Consider the following 27,128-nt stretch of genomic DNA (forward strand, 5'->3'; position numbering starts at 1 on the left):
TAGGTATACAGTGACCTTGATGTTTTAGGTATACAATGACCTTGATGTTTAAGGTATACAGTGACACAGTGACCTTGATGTTTTAGATATACAGTGACCTTGATGTTTTAGATATACAGTGACCTTGATGTTTTAGGTATACAATGATACAATGACCTTGATGTTAAAGGTATACATTAATACAATGACCTTGATGTTTTAGGTATACAGTGATACAATGACCTTGATGTTGTAGGTATACAATGACCTTAATGTTTTAGGTATACAATGACCTTGATGTTTGAGGTATACAGTGACACAGTGACCTTGATGTTTTAGGTATACAGTGATACAATGACCTTGATGTTTAAGGTATACAGTGACACATTGACCTTGATATTTTAGGTATACAGTGACACAATGACCTTGATGTTTTAGGTATACAGTGATACAATGACTTTGGTGTTTAAGGTATACAGTGACACATTGACCTTGATGTTTTAGGTATACAGTGACACAATGACCTTGATGTTTTAGGTATACAGTGACCTTGATGTTTTAGATATACAGTGACCTCGATGTTTTAGGTATACAGTGATACAATGACCTTGATGTTTTAGGTAAACAGTGACACAATGACCTTGATGTTTTAGGTATACAGTGACCTTGATGTTTTAGGTATACAGTGAGACAATGACCTTGATGTATTAGGTGTACAATGATACAATGACCTTGATGTTTTAGGTATACAGTGAGACAATGACCTTGATGCTTTAGGTATACAGTGATACAATGACCTTGATGTTTTAGGTATACAGTGATACAATGACCTTGATGTTTTAGATATACAATGATACAATGACCTTGATATTTTAGATATACAGTGACACAATGACCTTGATGCTTTAGGTATACAGTGACACAATGACCTTGATGCTTTTGTGATACATTGTTGTTGATGTTTGAGGTATACACTGATACAATTAGTTTGATGTTTTAGATATAGAGGATCTGTCATTAGTTTCCCTTTATATTAGATTGATGATACAAGTTTTGGATTCTTTATGTTTGCAAGCCTCTGGCGAGCAAGGATATATATAAAAAATCCAAAACGAGTATCAAAAATCTAATATGAAGGGAAACGAATGACAGATTCTTTTTATCACATTATACAAAGTAAACTGTATATTCTGAAATGATGAAAATTGCGTCCGCTTCACAATGACGTGACATCACATTGATTGTTCCTATTTGATTGTGACGTCATTTATGGATTGATAGTACACACGTTACATAAACATAATTTATGTGATGGCTTTATGATATAACATGGTATTCATTTGATAAATATAGATACATTTGAAATATAAGTTTGATTTTCCCTTTTGTGTCTTAGGTGAAAAAACAATAAAAAAAATGTAGTGATTTCATTCTCATTGATAACAAATATTACTTACTTACTCAAGTACGTTAGTTTTCATTGTTTACTCAAGTTAATGTTGCATCAAAAGAAATTATTGCTATCATCAATTTTAAAAAGGAAGGATTTTTAAAACAAACTAGAACACTGACAGGTCAGTAAGGGCCCCGTCTTGTGGCAATATATATCCCCCATTATCATCCAGAATGACTCGTTGTTTAATTCCCACAAACATTGCTTCAAAGTGTCAGAATGAAATATTCACCAGCAAAAAAATACTAAATTTTAGCTTGACCTTTGACCTTGACCTTAAGTCAGTTGACTCTATGTTAAATTCCGACCAACTTTGCTTCATAAAGTCATAACAAAATGTTCATCAGGGAAAAGATACAAAATTTGACCGTGACCTTTGACACAGTGACCTTGACCTTTGGTCAATTGACACCTTGTTTAATTCTGACGGACATTGCTCCATCATGTCATAACAAAATGTTCACCAGTGAAAGGATACAAAATTTAACCTTGACCTTTGAATCTAATGACCTTAACCTTTGACCTCAACTTTTTACCTCAGAGTGTCTCTTTGTTTAATTCCAAACAACTTTGCTTCATAATGTCATAAAATGCTCATTAGTGAAAAGCTACAAAATTTGACCTTGACCCCTGACCCGATGAACTTGACATTTGGTCAGTTGACTCCTTGTTTAATTCTGAGCATCATTGCTTCAAAGTGTCATACCAAAATGTTCACCAGTGAAAAGATACAAAATTTAACCTTGACCTTTGACCCAATGACCTTGACATTTGGTCAGGTTGACTCCTTGTTTAATTCTGATCAACTTTGCTTCATCATGTCATAACACAATGTTCATCAGTGAAAAGATGCAAAATTTGACCTTGACATTTGAACCTAATGACCTTGACTTTTTACCTCAATGTGCATTTTTTGTGAACTGAATATCTTGACCAAGTTTCATGTACATCGGTCAATAAATACCAAAGTTATCAGCCAGGAACAAAATTTGTGGACGGACAGACAGACAGACAGAGTGATTACTATAGGGCACCCGTATCTCTGATACGGGGCCCTATTAATAAGGTAAAACTAGTGACATTAACTATAATGAGCTACAGTCTACGTCATAATTTGATTAAGAAAAAAACTAACTTATACTGTATTTTCACGTACCAAACTTTCGAACTAAAGATTATATTAACTAAAATACCTATCTATCTCCAAGAACCACTGTCATATGTCAAACATGTACAGGTGATACTATTACATTTCTCCTCTCGTAGATAGAACCACTGTCATACATCAAACATGTACAGAGGATACAATTAATTTTCTACTCTCATAATTAATTTAGAGTTTGATTAATGAGAATCTTTATTTACCGGTGATTGCTGTAGTGTTTGTTAACCGTTACTCTGGGGGATTTACACAATCTGACACAGAGACAGAATTGTGACATCACTGGAGCTGTGATTGCAGCTGCTGTAAAATATAGCTCCATCTATCACTAAATCGTGTGTCCCGATCAATGTCCTATCCTAAAACCAAATCTTAGTCCGTCTTCATTTGTTTACTCTGAAGCTGCAACATATTATCCACGGAAACAAATTTTGAAGATGAATTTATTTCAGTGACTTAAATGTATGCTCTTTTAATGTTGCTATCTGCAACAAATGCCAATTAAATCTGTACAGTTTTTGCACCGTCTTTAATTGCTGAATATTGTTGTTTATTTTTACAGTGGGTGTGAGGGCTTTTAATGTAGTGCTGAATAATGAATGTTTGTTATCTTTCATGGCTGTTTAAAATCTTTTAATTTTGTGGCGGCTGTAATTAATTGTTTTTCACCATTCCAAGTTTTCGGGAAGGGCCATGCTGGCGATAATTTGATGTAATCTCAGTTTATGGGTTTTCATTCGAAAGGTCTTGGATCATTAAATATCTAATAAAACATGAGTACAGCATCGTCTTAAGATATCTCTATAGTTTATACTGTACATGTGATGTGTGTCATTGTTTTACAGCATGCTACAGTAGATATCTCTAAAGTTTATACTGTACCATGTGATGTGTGTCCTTGTGTTACAGCATGCTACAGTAGATACCTCTATAGTTTATACTGTACATGTGATGTTTGTCATTGTTTTACAGCATGCTACAGTATCTCTATAACTTATACTGTACATGTGATGTGCGTCCTTGTTTTACAGCATGTTACAGTAGATATCTCTATAACTTATCCTGTACCATGTGATGTGTCATTGTTTTACAGCGTGCTACAGTATATATCTCTATAGTTTATACTGTACATGTGATGTGTCTTTGTTTTACAGCGTGCTACAGTATATATCTCTATAGTTTATACTGTACCATGTGATGTGTGTCCTTGTTTTACAGCAGGTTACAGTAGATATCTCTATAACTTATACTGTACATGTGATGTGCGTCCTTGTTTTACAGCATGTTACAGTAGATATCTCTATAACTTATACTGTACCATGTGATGTGTCATTGTTTTACAGCGTGCTACAGTATTTATCTCTATAGTTTATACTGTACCATGCGATGTGTGTCCTTGTTTTACAGCATGCTACAGGAGATATCTCTATAGTTTATACTGTACATGTGATGTGTCTTTGTTTTACAGCGTGCTACGGTATATATCTCTATAGTTTATACTGTACATGTGATGTGCGTCCTTGTTTTACAGCAGGTTACAGTAGATATCTCTATAACTTATACTGTACCATGTGATGTGTCATTGTTTTACAGCGTGCTACAGTATATATCTCTATAGTTTATACTGTACCATGTGATGTGTGTCCTTGTTTTACAGCATGCTACAGGAGATATCTCTATAGTTTATACTGTACATGTGATGTGTCTTTGTTTTACAGCGTGCTACGGTATATATCTCTATAGTTTATACTGTACATGTGATGTGCGTCCTCGTTTTACAGCATGCTACAGTAGATATCTCTATAGTTTATATTGTACATGTGATGTTTGTCATTGTTTTACAGCATGCTACAGTAGATATCTCTATAGTTTATACTGTACATGTGATGTGTGTCATTGTTTTACAGCATGCCACAGTAGATATTCCTATAGTTTATACTGTACCATGTGATGTGTGTCCTTGTGTTACAGCATGCTACAGTAGATATCTCTATAGTTTATACTGTACATGTGATGTGTGTCCTTGTTTAACAGTAGGTTACAGTAGATATCTCTATAGTTTATACTGTACATGTGATGTTTGTCATAGTTTTACAGCATGCTACAGTAGATATCTCTATAGTTTATACCGTACATGTGATGTGTGTCATTGTTTTACAGCATGCCGCAGTAGATATTCCTATAGTTTATACTGTACCATTTGATGTGTGTCCTTGTGTTACAGCATGCTACAGTAGATATCTCTATAGTTTATACTGTACCATGTGATGTGTGTCCTTGTGTTACAGCATGCTACAGTAGATATCTCTATAGTTTATACTGTACCATGTGATGTTTGTCATTGTTTTACAGCATGCTACAGTAGATATCTCTATAGTTTATATTGTACATGTGATGTTTGTCATTTTTTTACAGCATGTTACAGTAGATATCTCTATAGTTTATACTTTACATGTGATGTGTGTCATTGTTTTACAGCAGGTTACAGTAGATATTCCTATAGTTTATACTGTACATGTGATGTTTGTTATTGTTTTACAGCATGCCACAGTAGATATCTCTATAGTTTATACTGTACATGTAATGTTTGTCATTGTTTTACAGCATGCTACAGTAGATATCTCTATAACTTATACTGTACATGTGATGTGTGTCATTGTTTTACAGCAGGTTACAGTAGATATTCCTATAGTTTATACTGTACATGTGATGTTTGTTATTGTTTTACAGCATGCCACAGTAGATATCTCTATAGTTTATACTGTACATGTGATGTGTGTCATTGTTTTACAGCAGGTTACAGTAGATATCTCTATAGTTTATACTGTACATGTGATGTGTGTCATTGTTTTACAGCACGCTACAGTAGATATCTCTATAACTTATACTGTACCATGTGGTGTGTGTCCTTGTTTTACAGCACGCTACAGTAGATATCTCTATAGTTTATACAGTACCATGTGATGTGTGTCATTGTTTTACAGCATGTTACAGTAGATATCTCTATAACTTATACTGTACATGTGATGTGTGTCCTTGTTTTACAGCATGCTACATTAGATATCTATAGTTTATACTGTGCATGTGGTGTGTGTCATTGTCTTACAGCATGTTACAGTATATATCTCTATAACTTATACTGTTCCATGTGATGTGTGTCATTGTTTTACAGCATGTTACAGTATATATCTCTATAACTTATTCTGTTCATTTGATGTGTGTCCTTGTTTTACAGCATGCTACAGTAGATATCTCTATAACTTATACTGTACCATGTGATGTTTGTTCTTTGTTTTACAGCGTGCTACAGTATATATCTCTATAGTTTATACTGTACATGTGATGTTTGTCATTGTTTTACAGCATGTTACAGTAGATATCTCTATAACTTATACTGTACCATGTCATGTGTGTCATTGTTTTACAGCACGCTACAGTAGATATCTCTATAGTTTATACAGTACCATGTGATGTGTGTCATTGTTTTACAGCACGATACAGTAGATATCTCTATAGTTTATACTGTACATGTGATGTGTCTTTGTTTTACAGCGTGCTACAGTATATATCTCTATAGTTTATACTGTACATGTGATGTGTCTTTGTTTTACAGCGTGCTACAGTATATATCTCTATAGTTTATACTGTACATGTGGTGTGTGTCATTGTTTTACAGCATGTTACAGTATATACCTCTATAACTTATACTGTACATGTGATGTGTGTCCTTGTTTTACAGCATGCTACATTAGATATCTATAGTTTATACTGTGCATGTGGTGTGTGTCATTGTCTTACAGCATGTTACAGTATATATCTCTATAACTTATTCTGTTCATTTGATGTGTGTCCTTGTTTTACAGCATGCTACAGTAGATATCTATAGTTTATACTGTGCATGTGGTTCTATAGTTTATACTGTACATGTGATGTTTGTCATTGTTTTACAGCATGCTACAGTAGATATCTCTATAGTATATACTGTACCATGTGATGTGTGTCATTGTTTTACAGCAGGTTACAGTAGATATCTCTATAGTTTATACTGTACATGTGGTGTGTGTCATTGTTTTACAGCATGTTACAGTATATATCTCTATAACTTATACTGTACCATGTGATGTGTCATTGTTTTACAGCAAGCCATGTTGTCCATCTATGCTCCTAGAATATCATTTCCTTTTAAAATTGTGTACTTTTTTAAACATTGGTTAACTTTATATTATAATGTCCAATTAATCAAGATGCTGTAAGATCTATTTTATATGTTTGACAGCTGTGGGATGGACATTTTTTCTGTAACATTCACATTCTGTAAATGACATGTTAGATTTGTGATAATTTTAACTTTAGGCCCTGTTTGCTCAAAGGCAAGTTACTTTAACCAGTGGTTAGTGAAAAATTAAAATTGTTTCCAATAAGAATTAAGCAATAAAGGCTTTCAAAGCAAAGCATTTTATTAGTATCGACAAATGTATAGCAATGAAATTATATCAGATGTTCTCAATTTTGTTGTTTCAAATCTTAAAATATTCCCTTACTAATAGTTTTGGATGTCTTCAATTTTGTTGTTTTCATATATTAAAATTTTCCCTTACCAATTGTTATTTTCCCTTGTCAATAGTTTCTTATTTAAAAATTTCCCCATACAAATACTTTCGAATGTTTTCAATTTTGTTGTATTCATATTTTAACATTTTCCCTTACCAATTGTTTTGTATGTTATCAATTTTGTTGTATTATATTTTAACATTTTCCCTTACCAATAGTTTATTCTATAACCAATCTTTGAGACACTGGAGCCCGCTATCTGAATTTATCACATACTGGTGATGGTAATTGTAATAGCAGGTATAACCGTCCATGGCACCCAGCATAAATCTGATGTATGGCGTTGTTGCTCTTTTTAACAAATGTTTCACCCATAACACGATTTCAGTCGGATTTAATGCACAATGCCATTCATTATCAATCAATGTCCATAAAACACGAGAGATTCTTTACATCAGACAGACACCTCTGATCAGTGCGGAGGATGAGGGATGGTGCCGGACCCACAGATCACTAATGACAGTGCTGGCGGCCATTAGAGTAAGTAGCTAGTCTGCGGTGTAACATCAATACCTAAATGTTGATCCCACTGGCTCAGTGACCTTGGACGACCTCTCCTGGATTTAAGCCTAAGCTTGTTGGTCAGTTTATATTCTCCACAACCTTTTCTTATTCTTATTCTGAGCTTATTACTGGTAGTTTATTGGTGGCCTTGACCAACTACAGAGGTGTGGAAACCAATACATATATATACCGTATGCTGGGAATTATGGCCCAGTCAAATATTCACCCTATGCCGATAAAATACATGTTTGCTCAGTGTTAATTTTGCCCTGAACATGTGATTATTAAGATATTGTATGTTTCGTGCTAATATTTGCCCACATGAAAAAATCGCCTTCATTGCTGAGGGCGAAAAAAAAGCCAAAAAAAACAGTATTTGTAAATGCACTTATGATCTGGGCTAAGACCTCCACTTTATGGACCGGCTGAGTCGTGCATGTAATTATTTAGCCGTTTTCCTGTTGATTTCTGCAACCTTGATTTTGTATAGCCAGAAGTGTGTTATATTATGATATATATACTTTCTCATTATTGATTAAAAGTCAATGTATTATACTGTAAATCTGACATTCTAATTTAGATTTTCAACTTTTTGGCCCCTTAACTACATTCACCCCTGAAAACACATTTGAACTCTTCCAATTCAAAGGCTGGAATAGTTCATTATGAAATTTCAGGGGTGAATGAGTTAAGCATCATGGATGAGTCCTAGAAGGGCGAAACAGCTGTATGATGAAGTTTAATTTATTTTTGGAATACTGTATCTATTACCAAATACACAAGGTGCAGTTACCTGTGTGTGTATTGAGGTCTTCTTTCTCCAACTTTTGTGAAGTTGTTTTAAGTAATTTTCACAAGAAAAGACTATGTTACTGTTGATTTCTGTGACCTTGACCTTAAACTGGTTGTCAATATGTTCAAGGAAAACTTCTCTAAAACATCTGTTGACATAAACCAGCGTAACAAATGTTGACACTAGACGATTGAAACAAATACAGCAGAGATTCCAAAAGGTTGGTCAGTGTAGGTTGTTGTTCTTGACTTCAAGTGATGTTTTAAAATCTCTTAAATATCTTCATTAAGACTTGATAAGTTTAGAAATATGTCATCAAAGTTTTACTTTATACACAAACAATGTACATATTAAACCTACATATATATTTCATACGTCACTTGACCCGGGACGTTCGTCTATCGCTAGAGATTTACCAAATATATTTTTTACGATTTCATCGTAAGTCACTTGACATGGGACGTTTTGCGTATTGATAGAGAGTTGCCAATATTTTTTTCTACCATTTCATAAAATTAGAAACAATACATTAAAAGATTAGATATGATGCTTTTATTCAGTGTTAATATTGGTACCATGGAGAAAACAGACCAGTAACATGTAATAATCAGCTTAATGCAAAGTCCATCATCAGTCACAATTCACTCCAAGTCCCCTGTTACACACTATAAACTTCAGCACCTTGTAACAGAGAATCTCAATCTCCTGTTGGCCTGCCATCCATTAAACACACTAGGTAAGTCTGAGTGTCGACATCTACTATATGTCTGCCGACCAATACACCCTACATCAGGCACTGTGGTGTGTATGTCTCAACACAGACAGCGACATAATGGCACATAAATACTAAAAGTCTATTCACTATTATAGACGTACATTATTTTCCCTTACTTAAAAATCTCAAGGTAGGACATTTTCACTTTTACATCGATTACACATCTGCTCTGCTTTATAAAAAAATAAAAAAATAAAATTGATAGACGTAAACTATTGAAGTTCAAATACAAAAAAAATCATGTTTCGAGATTCACCAAAAGCATATTAAGAAACAAAAATACCTCTGGTATATGTAGAATTTAAGACATGAAAGGAAATTTAACTTGAAGTAAAAGAATCTGAAACATAAAATGGTTGAACTTCAAAAAATGAAATTATTTTATTTTATAGCTCAAAAACAGTTGTGATCATACTAATTGTCCTTCCAAATAGGCCTGTCTGACAAAAAGGATCAAGTGACCTTTTGATATACAATCGTCCAGTGTCGCTGGATATATAGGAGATACATTCACTCAGACTCCCACAAGGATAAAAAACATTTCAACACTTTTATCATTTATGTAGAATTTCATCTCCAGCACTTCCACTGTTGCTAGGATTACCATGGCAACAACATATCATTTCTATGGCAACAGACCCAAGTCAACATTGCAGGAGAAATACAGTAACAACTTGACGTATATTGTGACCAGGACATCCTTATGAAGAATATTTTGTAACATTATAAATCTAGAAAATTCAACCATATAAAAATGTGAAATCTACTAAGCTAAGTAAATTTTTAACATAAAAATATGTCTTAAAGTATTTTTCTCATCAAAAGTTCAAGGCACGAAACACAATAATACATTGTTTACTTCCCAGTATGGGGAGAGAAACAGTATCAGTTGTAAATATTGTATTTTTTACGTCCATCACATGTGAGAAGAGTCATTGACTCAATGTGTTATCGAATTTAAATAAAGTCTATCATTATTTTATTTTTATCAGCATCACCCTTGTACGGGAAGCAACCCAATGTGTCTTCCAATACATATATCTATAAATATTGTACAAGTACTTGTGTATTTTTGTAAATACGGAACAGCTACATCTTGTTTTTATAAATGCTTTTCTACAGTATGATAAATCTTTGTTCGTAATATTTTTTTTATTTCAAAATCTATACAAATCTACAGATTATACACTCAAGTCCAACTTTCCAATGGAGTGTACATTATTACATAATCACAATTTTTTCTCAACGCAGTAATGCCAGGTCATCCTTTTTCATATTTAAAATACACGAATTTCACCGACATCATATATTCACCTGAATTACCAGTTTTAATTCATAATTTACAGATTATTGTATTTATTAGTACAGAAATAAAAAAAAATGATATTAGGCTGGATACATTCTTCACTCGGGTATACAAAATCTATGCAAAAATCATGATATATAATGTTGGTGGGATTATTTTATTAAAGTTAACCCGTTATTTTCACATATATTGAAAGATGAAGATATATGAAAAAAAATCCAGCAAAAACAGTGTAAGTTAAAATAACTATCAAAACTTGTTTAGGTTTTTTTCTGGGGAAATTGCTAAACTTTATGGGTCATTAAAAATATGGCAACATATATTAGGATAAATTAAATGCTGGCGAGTTAGTTATGTAGCAGATCTAAAGCAAGTGTTTCTTGCTTCATTGATATAAATGCATTAGGTTTCTTAGGCAAAAGCGTAAATTTTCTTTACATGCAATAATGAACTTATATACAAATTAGAGGTAAATGCTTCAATATTGGTCTTTACAAGACATGCAGGTTTGTTAGTAAATTTGATTCGGAATATTGGCATCAGTAAATGTATCCTACCCTACAATGGAAGTTTTGGTGACAGACAATTAGGGGATTCACTCATAAATTTAGAAATAAGTCTGAACAGTTAGGTTTCCGGAATTCATTAATAAATTCAGAAATTAGTGATGGCGATACAAATTTAACACACATATTTTCTTATAACCATATGATATTAGAAATAGCTGTCTTAGTTAGTCTACCGAGTAAATAACAGCGTCAGCCTATGATAAACAAAAGATCAGGTGCCAGCTTCACCGTAATTCCTTTACTGAAGTGTTCCCATAGGAAAGCATTATTGGAGTTTATGATAAACCTGAGTGAAGTAAATATTCTTCAACTTCAGTAAAAAGTACAAACGGAAAATGTATAGTTAAGGAATTTCTTCAAGTTCAGGAACTTCCACAATGCCAAGGCCTATGACTAAATGTATAACATTAGGCAATCAGATAACATATTTCACCTGACTTCTGGGAATTCAGGCACCTTATTAAGAAAATAGGGATATACATGCTGTTAACTCCGATTAGTTTCCATTTGATTAAGTTACCATTTGATATATACAAAATTTGCAATTAAGTCACGACCTGCTAACGATTAAAATCTGATGAGCCTTCAGACCTATGACCAGTCATGACATCAATGCATCACATCAAACATAACGGTTGTTCGAATACTGTACTTACATACACTTAAATGTACTATCACCATATTAGGGCATGTACTATCACCATATTAGGACATATATACAATAATGATAATTTGAGCATTGGACAAGAAGAACCAACCGACTTCCTCCTATTCCCATATAAGGGCACACACACACACACATCTATATATATATACACAAACATCACAGGTATCAATCACTTGGAATAAAATTACATATGGTACAAAAAACCAATCTCATACCTCAACTTATATATCTATTTATATATATATATATAACTCTTTGCATATCATGTATACCTACTCTACTTATATAAAAGTGTAGATAACTATATACTATTGTATGTGAGGTGACACCCCATTCCCCACCCCCTACCCCACCCCAGGGCAGTATAGGACATTGACCGACAGCTCTCTGTGTATGATGCCTCCGAATATAGAAAAATAATATATATCACGATTACCTATGTACATAAAGTAATTATTAAATATATATGCTAAGACCACTTGCTGTTCTGTGTTGAATTGTTGCGTTCAGTTAACAGGTACGCTCTTTGAAATTTAATATCGTACATCATGATTAGTTGTTGGTGAGATATATTCAAACAAACTGAACTATTTCACCTCTGCATAAGTAACTATGAGTCAATTACATAAAAACTTCAACCCTTTCTAAAACTGAAGTTAGTTGTTCCATTTTCCATTGTTCCACCCCTATGTATACTGATTAAATCAAGGTTTAGCTATTCCATCCCCCTCCCCCAAGTGTAGCCTCACTACACTGAAGTTTTGCTGTTCCATTTTCCATTGTTCCACCCCTATGTATATTGATTAAATCAAGGTTTAGCTAATCCATCCCCCTCCCCAAGTGTACACTGACTACACTGAAGTTTTGCTGTTCCATTTTCCATTGTTCCACCCCTTTGTATACTAATTATATCAAGGTTTAGCTATTCCATCCCCCTCCCCCTCCCCAAGTGTAGACTGACTACACTGAAGTTTTGCTGTTCCGTTTTTCGATGTTCAAGTGTTCTTCCCCTGTATACACTAACTAAACTGAAGTTTGCTGTGCCATGTATGAGAGTTCTGCCCCTGTGTTAAGTAACTAAACTCGGGTTGGCTGTTCCTTGTTTGTTCTATACCCCGTGCGTACACAAACTAAACTGGGGTTTGCTGTTGACAATGTGTCTGACAATGTGTAGACCCCCTCCATTGTGGTTTGCCGCTCCACATTCGAGAGTTTCACCCCCATGTGAACACATACTGGATGTGATATCTAATAAAGGCACCTTACAGAGATTGTATTGAATAAACATGTATCTAAGACTATCTAATAAAGGCACCTTACAGAGATTGTATTGAATAAACATGTATCTAAGACTATCTATTAGATAATTTTCAGAAGGCACCAGCTTCTTTTTGAAGTGCTGAGAGGAAACTAGAGCTTGATCTTCATGCAAGCAATTGTATAAGGCACTATCATTCCTTCCTCTGCTAAAATGATGCATGAAAGCACTGCCACATTTATGCAGATCTACTCAAATAAGAAGCATTGTTGTGATTGTGTTTATATTCTATTAGTTTAGGGGAGCTAAGGGGAACTTATTTGATTTGTCGACTTGACCTACATCTAAATCTGATCTAACAAGCCTAGTATATCAATAAAATATTGGTTAATTCATCAAAAAAAAACCAACTAATATGACGTCTCGGGGGAGGTCAAATATACAAAATCGTATCATTAATGATTAACAGCACAAGATTTATGGTAAACTTTCTATTTTGCCTATAAATCATAGAATTCCCAGCGCCGTATCTCTGCCTGTCCGATAAATCATCATTTACATCACAGCACCACGACACACTGTGTTGGTGTCGAAGACTAACCTACATATGACCTTTGAACTCCCTTTTCTAGCTCTCCTGCTGACAGTGTGGGCTAAATCAGGATAAACCTATTTATCTTTATACCCTAAATCATCGGGTCGTATTAAAGTAAGATTGCCTGCTATCATGGCATTTCCCAAGAAACTATACCTATTATTACTTTCCCTATAGACTCCCCTCCTAGAACAAGCTTAGGGACTGCACTGCTACCATTGCTTCCTCCTTCACCGTATGTGGGGCAAGATAATCCACATGTGGAGCAAAGGGAGTCGTTGAGCCCCTAACATGAAACAGATTAATACGACCCTTAGGAGCCATCATTTCCCTCACATATTAGCAGCTAAGTAATTACAGAGATTCTGCCTGAAATTCTAGTGTGATAACTGTCTGGGGAAAGCAGGCCGAATCTGAAAGGGTCATTACAGCAACATGTGCTAGTTTGTTCCGTTGAACAATGTCTCTCCAACGGGCTATTTAGGATATCTCAGTCTAAACCTTTAGCTGGAGCCTGGCTATCTCTGGGAGACTCTTAGACAATATGGCCTCTCTATTATGTCTTAAAACTCTAGGTCACAGCCGCCTCTTTCCCATGGCAATTTCTAGGTAACGGACCCTTGGTCTTACAACTTAATGCTCTAGGTCATCGCCGCCTTTTTCTCATAGCAATTCTAGGTTACAGACCCTCGGTCTTATCACTTAACCCTCTATGTTATGCTCGCCTGTTACTCATAGTGATTCTAGGTTACAGACCCTTGGTCTTATCACTTAACCCTCTATGTTATGCTCGCCTTTTTCTCATAGCGATTCTAGGTTACGAATCCTTGGTCTTAAAACTTAATACTCTAGGTCATGGCAGCCTCTTTCTCATGGCAGTTCTAGGTCACAGACCCTAGTGCTTTAGATTATGGCCCCCTTTTTTACTCATAGCGATTCTAGGTTAGGGACCCTCGGTCTTAAAACTTAATACTCTAGGTCATGGCAGCCTCTTTCTCATGGCAGTTCTAGGTCACAGACCCTAGTGCTTTAGATTATGGCCCCCTTTTTTACTCATAGCGATTCTAGGTTAGGGACCCTCGGTCTTAAAACTTAATACTCTAGGTCATGGCAGCCTCTTTCTCATGGCAGTTCTAGGTCACAGACCCTAGTGCTTTAGATTATGGCCCCCTTTTTTACTCATAGCGATTCTAGGTTAGGGACCCTCGGTCTTAAAACTTAATACTCTAGGTCATAGCAGCCTCTTTCTCATGGCAATTCTAGGTTATTGTTCTTCCGTCTTATGAAGTGTGACTCTAGGTCATGCCAATGCTTTTTATCGTTTAGAAAGACTCCAGGTAATATTTCCTCGCTGTCTTGTGACTTGCGGTTCTAGGTCATGGCTGCCCCTTTTTCTTGGAGATTCTAGTTTATGGGACCTTTGTCTTATGACTTTAACCAGTTCACCCCTATGTAACTTAAGTAGACTCTTCCATGCATTGATATGGATTAGTCCATTATGGTCTACAGTGGTGAAAGGGATAAAATCTAGGTCATGGCTGTTACTTTCTTACAGAAATTTACTTAGAGCTGGCTTTCAATTAAGGCTCCTTTATGCAGTTAATTATCTATAATACTGTACCCTAAGAACTGTCATTCTGAATATGACAATTTTTAGGTTAATGATAAACGATACATATCCTGACTGGAAAGCCTTATATGAAATGACTTTCTGCTTAAGTTTTTCTGGTTACAGTTTTCCTAAACATGTAACCTTATATTGTATCAAAGTGCCTTTTATAGTTTGTATTCTATCTGTTGAACTCATTCACCCTTGAAATTTCATAATGAACTATTCCAACCTTTGAATTGGAAGAGTTCAAAAGTGTCTTCAGGGGTGAATGAGTTAAACAAGTCAACATATCTTTTATAAGGCTAAAGGCTAAAGGCTAAAAAAAAAATATTGTATAGGATAAAAGCATGCTACGAAGAGTTGTTTATTGTTTTTAACAGAATCTGGAGTACAGTGCACGTAAATACATATTTCTCTAGCCTATAATAGTGATTGTAAAAGAATTTATTGTTGCTTTTAGGATAAGTTCAGCTGAAGACAGACTCGCCAAATGACTAGACAGTGTGATGGGCCTACAACCAAATGACCTTCTGTGACCTTTTATTACAAGTTACAGTTATTAATGTATACATATAATTTTTATAAAATACTGACAGAAATTAAATATCACTAAAAGCTCAGTCATGGGAGATTTAACTCAATTGTCACACCCAATGCAATAAATATTCCTTTTGAAAAGCTGTGAAAATACAAGTCCCATACAAAAGGTATTGGGAATTCACAGATACAACTTCGAGCCAAAAGGTATACAAGTATGTCTTTTGAAAGCGTCAGAATCCCGAATGCTCTCAGACAATCTGATATATCACACTATTTGGATTCCAGCATCTTGAATCCAGATGATTTTTGTAATATTAGTGAAGATTTTTTTCTACAAAACTACCTACTATCACAGATAAGTTGTAGTTTTTTCCTCTTCAAGTTCTATTTTATATAGATACAAATGTACTATAGTTCCTATCAAGGTCAAGTGTCCTTTAGGTTGTTTCGTATTCAGAATTAAGGCAATTTTGGTCATTTTTCTGACATCACAACAGGAATTTAAGTTAAATATTGACCAGGTTTAAAGGTTAGTTATGATTAAAATTCTCTTCAAATATCAGTGTTTTTTTTTTTTTTAAATAATTAATTTGGTTTATTCTTACCATTTCCACCCACCCCACCCCAAAATACCCCCAAACACAATGAAGTACATGTAGTTTATACCAGCCTACCAAAACTTACCTCTGCTGTGAAGAAACTATAAGAAACTGAATTTATAACCGACTTGCTTTACCCTGGGGTACCTCAGGAAGGAAACTCTCTACTCTATAAGGTAACATGCGTATATTAGGCCATGCACAAGCCTGAAACAAAAAAGTGCAAAGCATCCAGGAGAAAAGGCAATGGGCATGCATAATAAAAACATTCCATGTAGGTGCAGAAAGTTCAGTAGAATTCATTGATTTTGGAACTTATAATTCACAAAAGCAGAAATAATGTTGCAAGCTTAAAATGTAAAGTAGACCTATTTATGATATTTTTTTGTGAATTTTTATTAAATAAGTTAAATATTTAAAAAGAAAAAGTAAATATTTAAGACTCAAGAAACAGAATGAATAGAATATATAACCAAGTTGATTTTGTATTACATATATCTGTAAATTCTGCAACTGATAAAATTATGTGCAAAAAGGTCCTTTTTTTAAAAAAAAAAAAAAAAAAAAAAATCTAATGTAAATTGTCATTACGTTGACAAATGAAAATATTCAAAAGTCACGTTTTAATGATACAAGCAGCTTTAACTTCTAGAATTCTCCAAAATACAAAACACATTTCTCTTCACATTTCTCAATAGTAGTGGTAGACTAATGGTATGACGTCGACAATGGTGAGTTAAACAGCTCTACAGTAGCCTTGCTCTCTGTTATATCAAAAGATCGGTACAAAAATATGTCATCATTTAATATCAAAGTTTAAACTTCTTACAAAATCCCAAACAACTCATACAGAGAAACACGTAGAAAAAACGGTTTTCTTTTCTGATTAAAATACTAATATACAAAATAGAAAATGTGAGTTTCACCACAAGAAAAAAAGTACATCAAAACTTGAAAAAATATATTTCAAAATCTAAACACCACACAAATAATAATGTTTTTTTTATCTTCTGTTTGAGAGAAGTAAGTATCTATGACTGTCTTGATGTCTATGTAAAAATCATATTGATCTAACTCCCGGAAGAAGCCTTGCCAATACTTCTGATTTCCTGCTAGTAAGCACAGAAGCCAATCATCTTCCTGAAGTGCTTTCACAATTGTAGATTTTACACAGACAGAATACATTTGTATGGCTTTTGTCAGATTTTGCTTATATTAAATGAATGCAATTTTGTAATACATAGCAGTAAAGGGTCAATTACAAATGCTGCTTTGTTGCACATATGTGTATCAAATTCTAGTTGAATATTTCACCAAAAAATGTCTAATTAGATTTTTTTTAGGTCCAGACTTTCATTTCACAAATCCTGAAATTTTTGTCTGAAGACTCACATTTCTCATATTATGTGCCCAATACTGTGTACCAGGATAGGAAATGCACAGCCAGACTGGGATTCTACCTGGGACCTCTAACCCCTAGACAGACCCTCTAACTAGTGAGCTACCTGGTCCCCAGAGAACAACCCAGTCTAGTTCCGCTACATTAAATTGTATTTACTTTTCTTGAAGTTAACGTGTGCAGATATTCATTTGTTAAAGGTGAAAAATCTTACTAGAATTTAAGAGTTAAAATAAACCTTGGGTAGGCTTCATTGAGTAATCTACAGTTCTACCTTCAAAATTTCGTTTAAACATATAATAGTTTTACTCTGGTAATTTTTCACATTTAATATAAAGACACCCAGTGTTAAAATTACCCATGTATATTAAGCGTTAAATACTGCAAACTTAACATATCTTTTTTCACCCCATATTGAATTCACTCAAACAGGGGCAAACATTTTCTGTTTCGAAGGATTTAGATTCTGGGTGGAAAAAGTTGTAGTCACCAGTTGTTTCGCTGAAGAATACGACTACAACAAGTCTACATTTAAGAATCAACAACTGCCATTGTTGGAGACCATGCTAGTGTGACTGTGTGGAGCTATTTACTTAAATAGGGGCAGGATCTACCAAAGTACATTCAAGACAACCTCATATACAAACACACATTTTGAGCATTTTGACAGTTTTACCCAAACATACTTACAGATGAAAAAGTAGATAGTAGTATTAACAAAAAAGTAGATAGTAGTATTAACAAAGAGGCATTATAATCCCTCCCCTTCTCTGCATTTTTCTTTGATTGGTAATTACACTCAGAAAAAAATCCAATAAATTCAACAAAAGACACATATATACAAAAAATTAAAACAATCAAAACACAAAAAAGTCTGCTTAAAGAAAAACAGATGTTCAAACAATTCTTATTTGATTTTTTTCATAATATCAATACAAATCTGCCTTTCAAGCATACAAGAATTTAAAGATATGTTTGTCTTTCCTTTGACCCTATATACAGAGCATACAGCTAGAATGTCAGATACAGTTCAAGGACCATCGTCCTGGTTATCTTTCATATCATGTGTTTTTTTTGTACCAATCTCATGCAGATCTGTGAATACATCTTCTGGTGATTACACACATCTGTGTACATGTACACATCTTCCAATGATGTCACACATCTGTGTACACATACACATCCTCTAGTGATGTCACATATAATCTGTGTACATGTACACATCTTCCAATGATGTCACACATACATTGCAAAGTAAAATTATCTGAATTTTTATCATGGACTTTTAAGTTTAGATTCTAGACTGTGGCCATTAAGATACAACAAGACAGCAGAACCTAGCTAGACTTATATTGAAGTTTCTCTGTGGAAAAAAATGAGTGATTTTTTTTTTATATTTTAAAACCTTAATCGACAATCTCTAAAATGGACACGGTATTTACGTAGATATAAATAGCTTGAAACCTCCCTTTCAAGATAAGGTTCCACTTTAAAATACTCATCCTGAAAAACATTGATTTGTGTCCACTTTCAAATTCGGGCTTTTGTAGCAAAAATAAAAGCAGACAAAGTGATCAGGGGAAAATTACAGAAAGTTTTTCCAAATCTCAAAGTGTGAAAATTCAATTGAAAGCTGAAATGGTGAAGAATGGCTTGTATAAAAATGGCTGAAACATAATGTATAGCCCAACACATTGCTGATATTCCCTGGAACCAGATTTGTTGTCAACACATAGCTAATTAATCGGATCCATAAAGGATCTGTGAAAATCATTTCAACACAAGTTTAACGGGAATCCTACACGCTAGTTTAGATTAGTTTTGATACCTCATTTTCCTTCCAAATTCACTCTTCTTCCGAAAATGAATAGGTAATTCTAGATGTGTACTTTTGAGAGAAGATACTGTTCAGAGCACATCCTTCACGGAGAAAAGCCCGCCATTCAAAGTTGACATAGATTACAGTCGGTTTCTGTAACTCCGGAGTAGTTCCGCTGTAGACTTGTCGATATAAATGTTATTTAGTATAGCTACAATATTGAATTACTTTCGACGTTTTGTTCCCTAACTAGAAATTACCTTCAGAATGTGTTTCATGATTTAGATTTTTATGTGGTTAAATGTAGTTTACTTTTCATCAAAATGTGAACGCTACATTCACTTCTGTGTTACAACTCCTATACAATCTGTGCGACAGTTACATATACATTTATCTTACAGCTAATTTGAACAGCATTCCCAAGAAGTAGATGAGTCGCAGACAAAGAGTGTCGAAAACAAAGATAACCCGAGTGGCAGTTATATTGAATTTTGAATCCAACTCAAAAAACGACCTTGAGCAGGGAATTGATGCTATGAATATCTGTAAAACTTTTTGAGAAAATCAAAGCATTCCTTCAAGGATTATTTCAAAACCCCTAAGAGCTAAAAAAATCCCCCGAATGTTGTCGTAGAAGTCATACAGACGGAGAAAGCTATGCAAAAAGGCATACAAACATAAAACATTTTTTGCTCGTCAGAGGTTAATAGGATTACAGATAAAATTACCTTAATTCTGTTTAAAATTTTGACTATTCTGGTACGATAACAGGATGTTATTACGGGGTAAACAAAATGGACTGGACAGAAGACTCATGTCAAACCTAGTTGTGTAGTTTCAAATTTCCTGATTCTACAAAAGGCCGTCAGACAATACTAGTTCTGTCATAATCGACATTCTGGCTGTATACTTGGCAGTATGTCAAACCTAGTAGTTTCACTCTTTACAAATGGACTTAAATTTGGTCCTGTCTTCCTAGTTAGGTAGTAAAAACATTCTGACTGTATGCAGGGTGTAGGACTGCGTAGAGTTTTAACTACATATTAGTAGTTATCAAAGTTTGGAATCGGCTTATGTTAAAATGCACCAGCTCTTATAATGTTTAACATTCTACATGGCTTGGTAACTTCTGTGTACAGCATAACATAACAACTGTACATAACACGGTCACAGTTATTCTTAATTCACAGTCCCTGTACACAGGCAGTCGCAGTATACAGGTAGTCAGTACACATGGGTCACTGTACACAGAGAATCACTGTTTAAAGGTATTTTGTACATGGAGAGCCAATGACCAAAACAGTGAAGTTAGAACTAATGTGATGACAACTACATTTTCTGCATATTTTTTGTCTAAGATAATTGAGTAAAAGTTGGGTTGACAAAAGAAAATTCCCTGAAAAGGTGTTCGTCAATATTCATGATAACTACACTATCCGTTGGCGTCATTTTCAGTTTGGCACTTGTGAAAGACTTGTCGAAGTGCTCCGCTTGCCTGGCATTGTGCTGGAAAAATGAAATAAACAACAATCAAAATGAAAGAAAACAAAATGTAAAACAAGAAGAACTAAAATGCACAGAAGTGTTGGCAGTGTGACTGAGCAAACCTATCCAATCCCTACTACTCCTGGATCTAGATAGTATTCTTTATCAACTTTAACATCCCCTGGATCTAGTTGGCAGTAACTTTGTGACCTTATTTTCCCTGGATCTACTTGGCAGGAATTAATAACCCTTTTCCTCCTTGATCTTAGTTGGAAGGAACTTAATAACCCTACTTCTCCTGGATCTATAGCTAGCAGTAACTTTGTAACCTTTTTTCCCCTGAATCTAGTTGGTAGTAACTTAGTAACCCTATTCCCCTGGATCTAGTTGGTAGTAACTTAGTAACCCTACTCTCCTGGATCTAGTTGGTAGTAACTTAGTAACCCTACTTCCCCTGTATCTAGTTGGTAGTTACTTATTTACCCTTCTTCCCCTGGATCTAGTTGGTAGTTACTTATTTACCCTACTTCCCCTGTATCTAGTTGGTAGTTACTTATTTACCCTACTTCCCCCGGATCTAGTTGGTAGTAACCTAGTAACCCTACTTCCCCTGGATCTAGGTGGTAGCAACTTAGTAACCCTATTTCCCCTGGATCTAGTTGGTAGTTACTTAATACCCCTCCTCTCCTGGATCTAGTTGGGAGTAACTTAGTAACCCTACTCCCCTGGATCTAGTTGGTGGTAACTTAGTAACCCTACTCTCCTGGATCTAGTTGGGAGTAACTTAGGAACCCTACTTCCCCTGGAGCTAGTTGATAGTAACTTAGTAACCCTATTTCCCCTGGATCTAGTTGGTGGTAACTTAGTAACCCTACTCTCCTGGATCTAGTTGGTAGTAAATGACTAACCCTAGTCCTGGATCTAGTTGGTAGTTACTTATTTACCCTACTTCCCCTGTATCTAGTTGGTAGTAACTTCGTAACCCTGCTTCTCCTGGATCTAGTTGATAGTAACTTAGTAACCCTATTTCCCCTGGATCTAGTTGGGAGTAACTTAGGAACCCTACTTCCCCTGGAGCTAGTTGATAGTAACTTAGTAACCCTATTCCCTTGGATCTAGTTGGTAGTAACCTAGTAACCCTACTTCCCCTGTATCTAGTTGGTAGTTACTTAATACCCCTCCTCTCCTGGATCTAGTTGGGAGTAACTTAGGAACCCTACTTCCCCTGGATCTAGTCGGTAGTAACTTAGTAACCCTGCTTCCCCTGGATCTAATTGGTAGTAACTTAGTAACCCGACTTCCCCTGGATCTAGTTGGTAGTTACTTAATAACCCTACTCTCAAGGATCTAGTTGGTAGTAAATGAATAACCCTAGTCCTGGATCAAGTTGGCAGGAACTTAGTAAATGTACTTCCTCTTGATCTAGTTTTCAATATCTTAGTAATCCTAACCCCCCAGATCTAGTTCTCAATATCTTAGTTACCTTAGCTTAACCATCTTATTCAATCTTCTAGAATGATCTAGTTGGCAAGGAACCTTAACCAATGTCCCTGATCCTTAGGCAACCCTCATTCCAACATCTGCAGGAACTAACCCAATCCTATATCCCAGAGTAGCTGGTTGGTACTGCCTCTGTAAACTTATCCAATCTTCCGAGACATTTAATAGGAACCGATGGATTAGTGACCCCAACTTATCACCAGGATGACGCATTTAAAGTTTAATTGATTATTTTTTTAATTTCTCCCCATTAAGAAAAATGGTTTGTTTTTAGCTGCCTTGTCTAATAAATGATTTCTTTTTTATACTATACCAATATAATTTGAAATAGAGAACTCCCTCTTCTCTCCTCCTGAATAATTGCCAATATATTATTAATACTAATCTATTAACCCAGTGACAGATTTGCTTTCATCAATCAGTTATTCCCTTAGAGAACTAGCAAATAAATTACTGAAAAACAAGTTTCCTGTTTCAAATGCCCAAAGTTAAGTTTTTTTCTTTTTCTTCATCATTTTTTCTCTCTTCATTTTGATGCCAACTTAGAAACACCAATTATTTCACGAAATATGATGCATAAAAGTCTCTTTTTTTCTAGAAACATGTTTGACCTTTGGAATGGAATCAAAGGACCATATGATATGAAGATATTTAAAAATCAATAAATGCTGACCGGCGATATATGGCCTTAATGCAATTAATAATATGATAGGACTTGACATGCTACAATGTTATTGATTACCGAACAGGTTAGTGGAGACGGATAGGTTGCCAGTCAATTAAAATAAACATTTAAACTGATAAGTGTGAGAAATCAAAATCATAAATATCCACCAATCAAAAACAACATACAGGTGCAGGAGAAATGCAAGCAAATAAAACAAAAAGTCCAAGCGCTGCATGCCTATCAAACAAGAAAAGTCTGGCGAGAGAAATCAAGTGAGCTGTTTGCCAAGGAAGCAGAAAATAAGAAATAGGTGTAGTCTACTTCTCCTTAAGGCTCTAATCTTCACACAGCATACAAATGTTGACTATTCTAGGTAGTAAAGCAGGAATCAAACGCTTCCACTGATAGCCCTCGATGTTACTGATAGCCCCCAATGTTACTGATAGCCCCCAATGTTACTGATAGCCATCAATGTCACTGATAGCCATCAATGTTACTGATAGCCCTCAATGCCACTGATAGCCCCCAATGTTACTGATAGCCCTCAATGTCAGATAGCCCCCAATGTTACTGATAGCCCCCAATGTTACTGATAGCATTCGATGTTACTGATAGCCCTCAATGTCACTGATAGCCCCCAATGTTACTGATAGCCCTCAATGTTACTGATAGCCCTCAATGTCACTGATAGCCATCACTGTCACTGATAGTCATCAATGTCACTGATAGCCCCCAATGTTACCGATAGCCTTCGATGTTACTGATAGCCCTCAATGTCACTGATAGCCATCAATGTTACTGATAGCCCTCAATGTCAGATAGCCCTCAATGTTACTGATAGCCCTCAATGTCATTAATAGCCCTCAATGTCACTGATAGCCCTCAATGCCACTGATAGCCCCCAATGTTACTGATAGCCCTCAATGTCACTGATAGCCATCAATGTTACTGATAGTCCGGAATGTTACTGATAGCCCCCAATGTTACTGATAGCATTCGATGTTACTGATAGCCCCCAATGTCACTGATAGCCCCCAATGTTACTGATAGCCATCAATGTCACTGATAGCCATCAATGTTACTGATAGCCCTCAATGCCACTGATAGCCCCCAATGTTACTGATAGCCCTCAATGTCAGATAGCCCCCAATGTTACTGATAGCCCCCAATGTTACTGATAGCATTCGATGTTACTGATAGCCCTCAATGTCACTGATAGCCCCCAATGTTACTGATAGCCCTCAATGTTACTGATAGCCCTCAATGTCACTGATAGCCATCACTGTCACTGATAGTCATCAATGTCACTGATAGCCCCCAATGTTACCGATAGCCTTCGATGTTACTGATAGCCCTCAATGTCACTGATAGCCATCAATGTTACTGATAGCCCTCAATGTCAGATAGCCCTCAATGTTACTGATAGCCCTCAATGTCATTAATAGCCCTCAATGTCACTGATAGCCCTCAATGCCACTGATAGCCCCCAATGTTACTGATAGCCCTCAATGTCACTGATAGCCATCAATGTTACTGATAGTCCAGAATGTTACTGATAGCCCTCAATGTTACTGATAGCCCTCAATGTTACTGATAGCCATCAATGTTACTGATAGCCCTCAATGTTACTGATAGCCCGGAATGTTACTGATAGACTGGAATGTTACTGATAGTCTTCGATGTTACTGATAGCCCTCAATGTCACTGATAGCCATCAATGTCCCTGATAGCCCTCAATCTTACTGATAGCCCTCAATGTTACTGATAGCCCTCAATATTACTGATAGCCCTCAATGTTTTTGAAGTATTTATAGAGGGTTTCATCAATGCTTAAATATTTTCATTGGGATTCATCAAAGCCAATATTCACACTGGGATTCATAAAAGTTTTAATATTTACACTGATTCATCAATGCCAATATTTACACTGGGATACATCAATGTTTTGTTATTAACACTGGGATTCATCAATGCTTGAATATTAACACTGGATTTTATCAATGCTTTAATAGTTACACTGGGATTTATCAATGTTTTAATATTTACACTGGAATTCATCAATGTTATTTTAAATATTTATAGAGGGATTCATCAATACCTATTATTTACACTGGGATTCATCAATGTTTTTTTTAAATATATGAGGGATTCATCAATGCCAATATTTACTCTGGGATTCATCAATGTTTTAATACTTACACTAGGATTCATCAACACTTCAATATTTACACTGGGATTCATCAATACCTAATATTTACACTGGGATTCATCAATGTTTTAATACTTACACTAGGATTCACCAATGTTTCAATATTTACACTGGGATTCGTCAATGCTTTAATGTTTACACTGGGATTCGTCAATGCTTTAATGTTTACACTGGGTTTTGGCAATCCTTTGTTACATTTCACTGATTGTCATAATATTGTCTGTATCTTTTACAATAAAAGTCACTGATACTGTAAATAACATCTACCATTGAGGCCATTGATAGTTTTCGTAATATTACATTGGAATTCATGAATATTTCATGTCATATTTACAAGAGTTTTCATCAATGGTTTATGCTACAATACTTTGGTCACAAGCCACACTTTTTTACGTAACATTTACACCAAAAGTCATTGATACTGTATATATAATTTAAACTAGAATCCATTGATTCTGTATGCATAATTTACACTGGAATCCATTGATACTGTATGCATAATTTACACTGGAATCATTGATACTGCATGCATAATTTACACTGGAATCCAATGATACTGTATGTATATTTTACACTGGAATCCATTGATATTGTATGTAAAATTTACACCGGAATCCATTGATACTGTATGTATAATTTACACTGGAATCCATTGATACTGTACATATAATTTACACTGGAATCCATTGATACTGTACGTATAAATTACACTGGAATCCATTGATATTGTATGTAAAATTTACACCACTGATACTGTATGACTATTTGCATAATTTACATTGGAATCCATTGATACTGTATGTATATTTTACACTGGAATCCATTGATACTGTACATATAATTTACACTTGAATCCATTGATACTGTACGTATAAATTACACTGGAATCCCTTGATATTGTATGTAAAATTTACACCACTGATAATGTATGACTATTTGTATAATTTACATTGGAATCCATTGATATTGTATGTATATTTTACACTGGAATACATTGATACTGTACGTATAATTTACACTGGAATCGATTGATACTGTATGTATAATTTACACTGGAATCCATTGATACTGTACGTATAATTTACACTGGAATCCATTGATACTGTATGTATAATTTACACTGGAATCCATTGATATTGTATGTAAAATTTACACCACTGATACTGTATGACTATTTGTATAATTTACATTGGAATCCATTGATACTGTATGTATATTTTACACTGGAATCCATTGATACTGTACGTATAATTTACACTAGAATCCATTGATACTGTATGTATAATTTACACTGGAATCCATTTATACTGTACTTATAATTTACACTGGAATCTTTTGATATTGTATGTAAAATTTACAGCATTGATACTGTATGACTATTTGTATAATTTACATTGGAATCCATGGATACTGTACGTATATTTTACACTGGAATCCATTGATACTGTATGTATAATTTACACTGGAATCCATTGATGCATTACGTATCAACTTGCTATCACTGATAATTTCAGAAAAAAATATTCTTGAGGTCACTGATACTTCATGCCTTTGCCGTTATCACTTTTACAGGTTTATATCACATTATAGTCACCATCATAAAACGTCCATTATTGTTCAATTCAA

The 27,128-nt window shown here is 34.9% G+C and overlaps 1 protein-coding gene across 4 annotated transcripts in view; it reads right to left on the minus strand.

The window, feature by feature from the left end:
- Positions 1–27,128, minus strand: part of LOC110451208 (calcium-dependent protein kinase C-like) — a 168,303-nt gene that overhangs the window by 6,132 nt on the left and 135,043 nt on the right. For 2 of the 4 annotated variants that reach the window (XM_021499094.1, XM_021499091.1), the window contains one exon: positions 12,604–21,147. The exons of the other annotated variants lie outside the window; for them this stretch is intronic. In XM_021499094.1, the coding sequence (XP_021354769.1) occupies positions 20,995–21,147 (153 nt within the window). In that variant the 3' untranslated portion in view covers positions 12,604–20,994. Of the gene's footprint in view, positions 1–12,603; positions 21,148–27,128 lie in introns of those variants that run through there. 4 annotated transcript variants of the gene reach the window in all.

This window comes from Mizuhopecten yessoensis, unplaced genomic scaffold, assembly GCF_002113885.1.
Source record: "Mizuhopecten yessoensis strain PY_sf001 unplaced genomic scaffold, ASM211388v2 scaffold5877, whole genome shotgun sequence".
Lineage (NCBI taxonomy): Eukaryota > Metazoa > Mollusca > Bivalvia > Pectinida > Pectinidae > Mizuhopecten > Mizuhopecten yessoensis.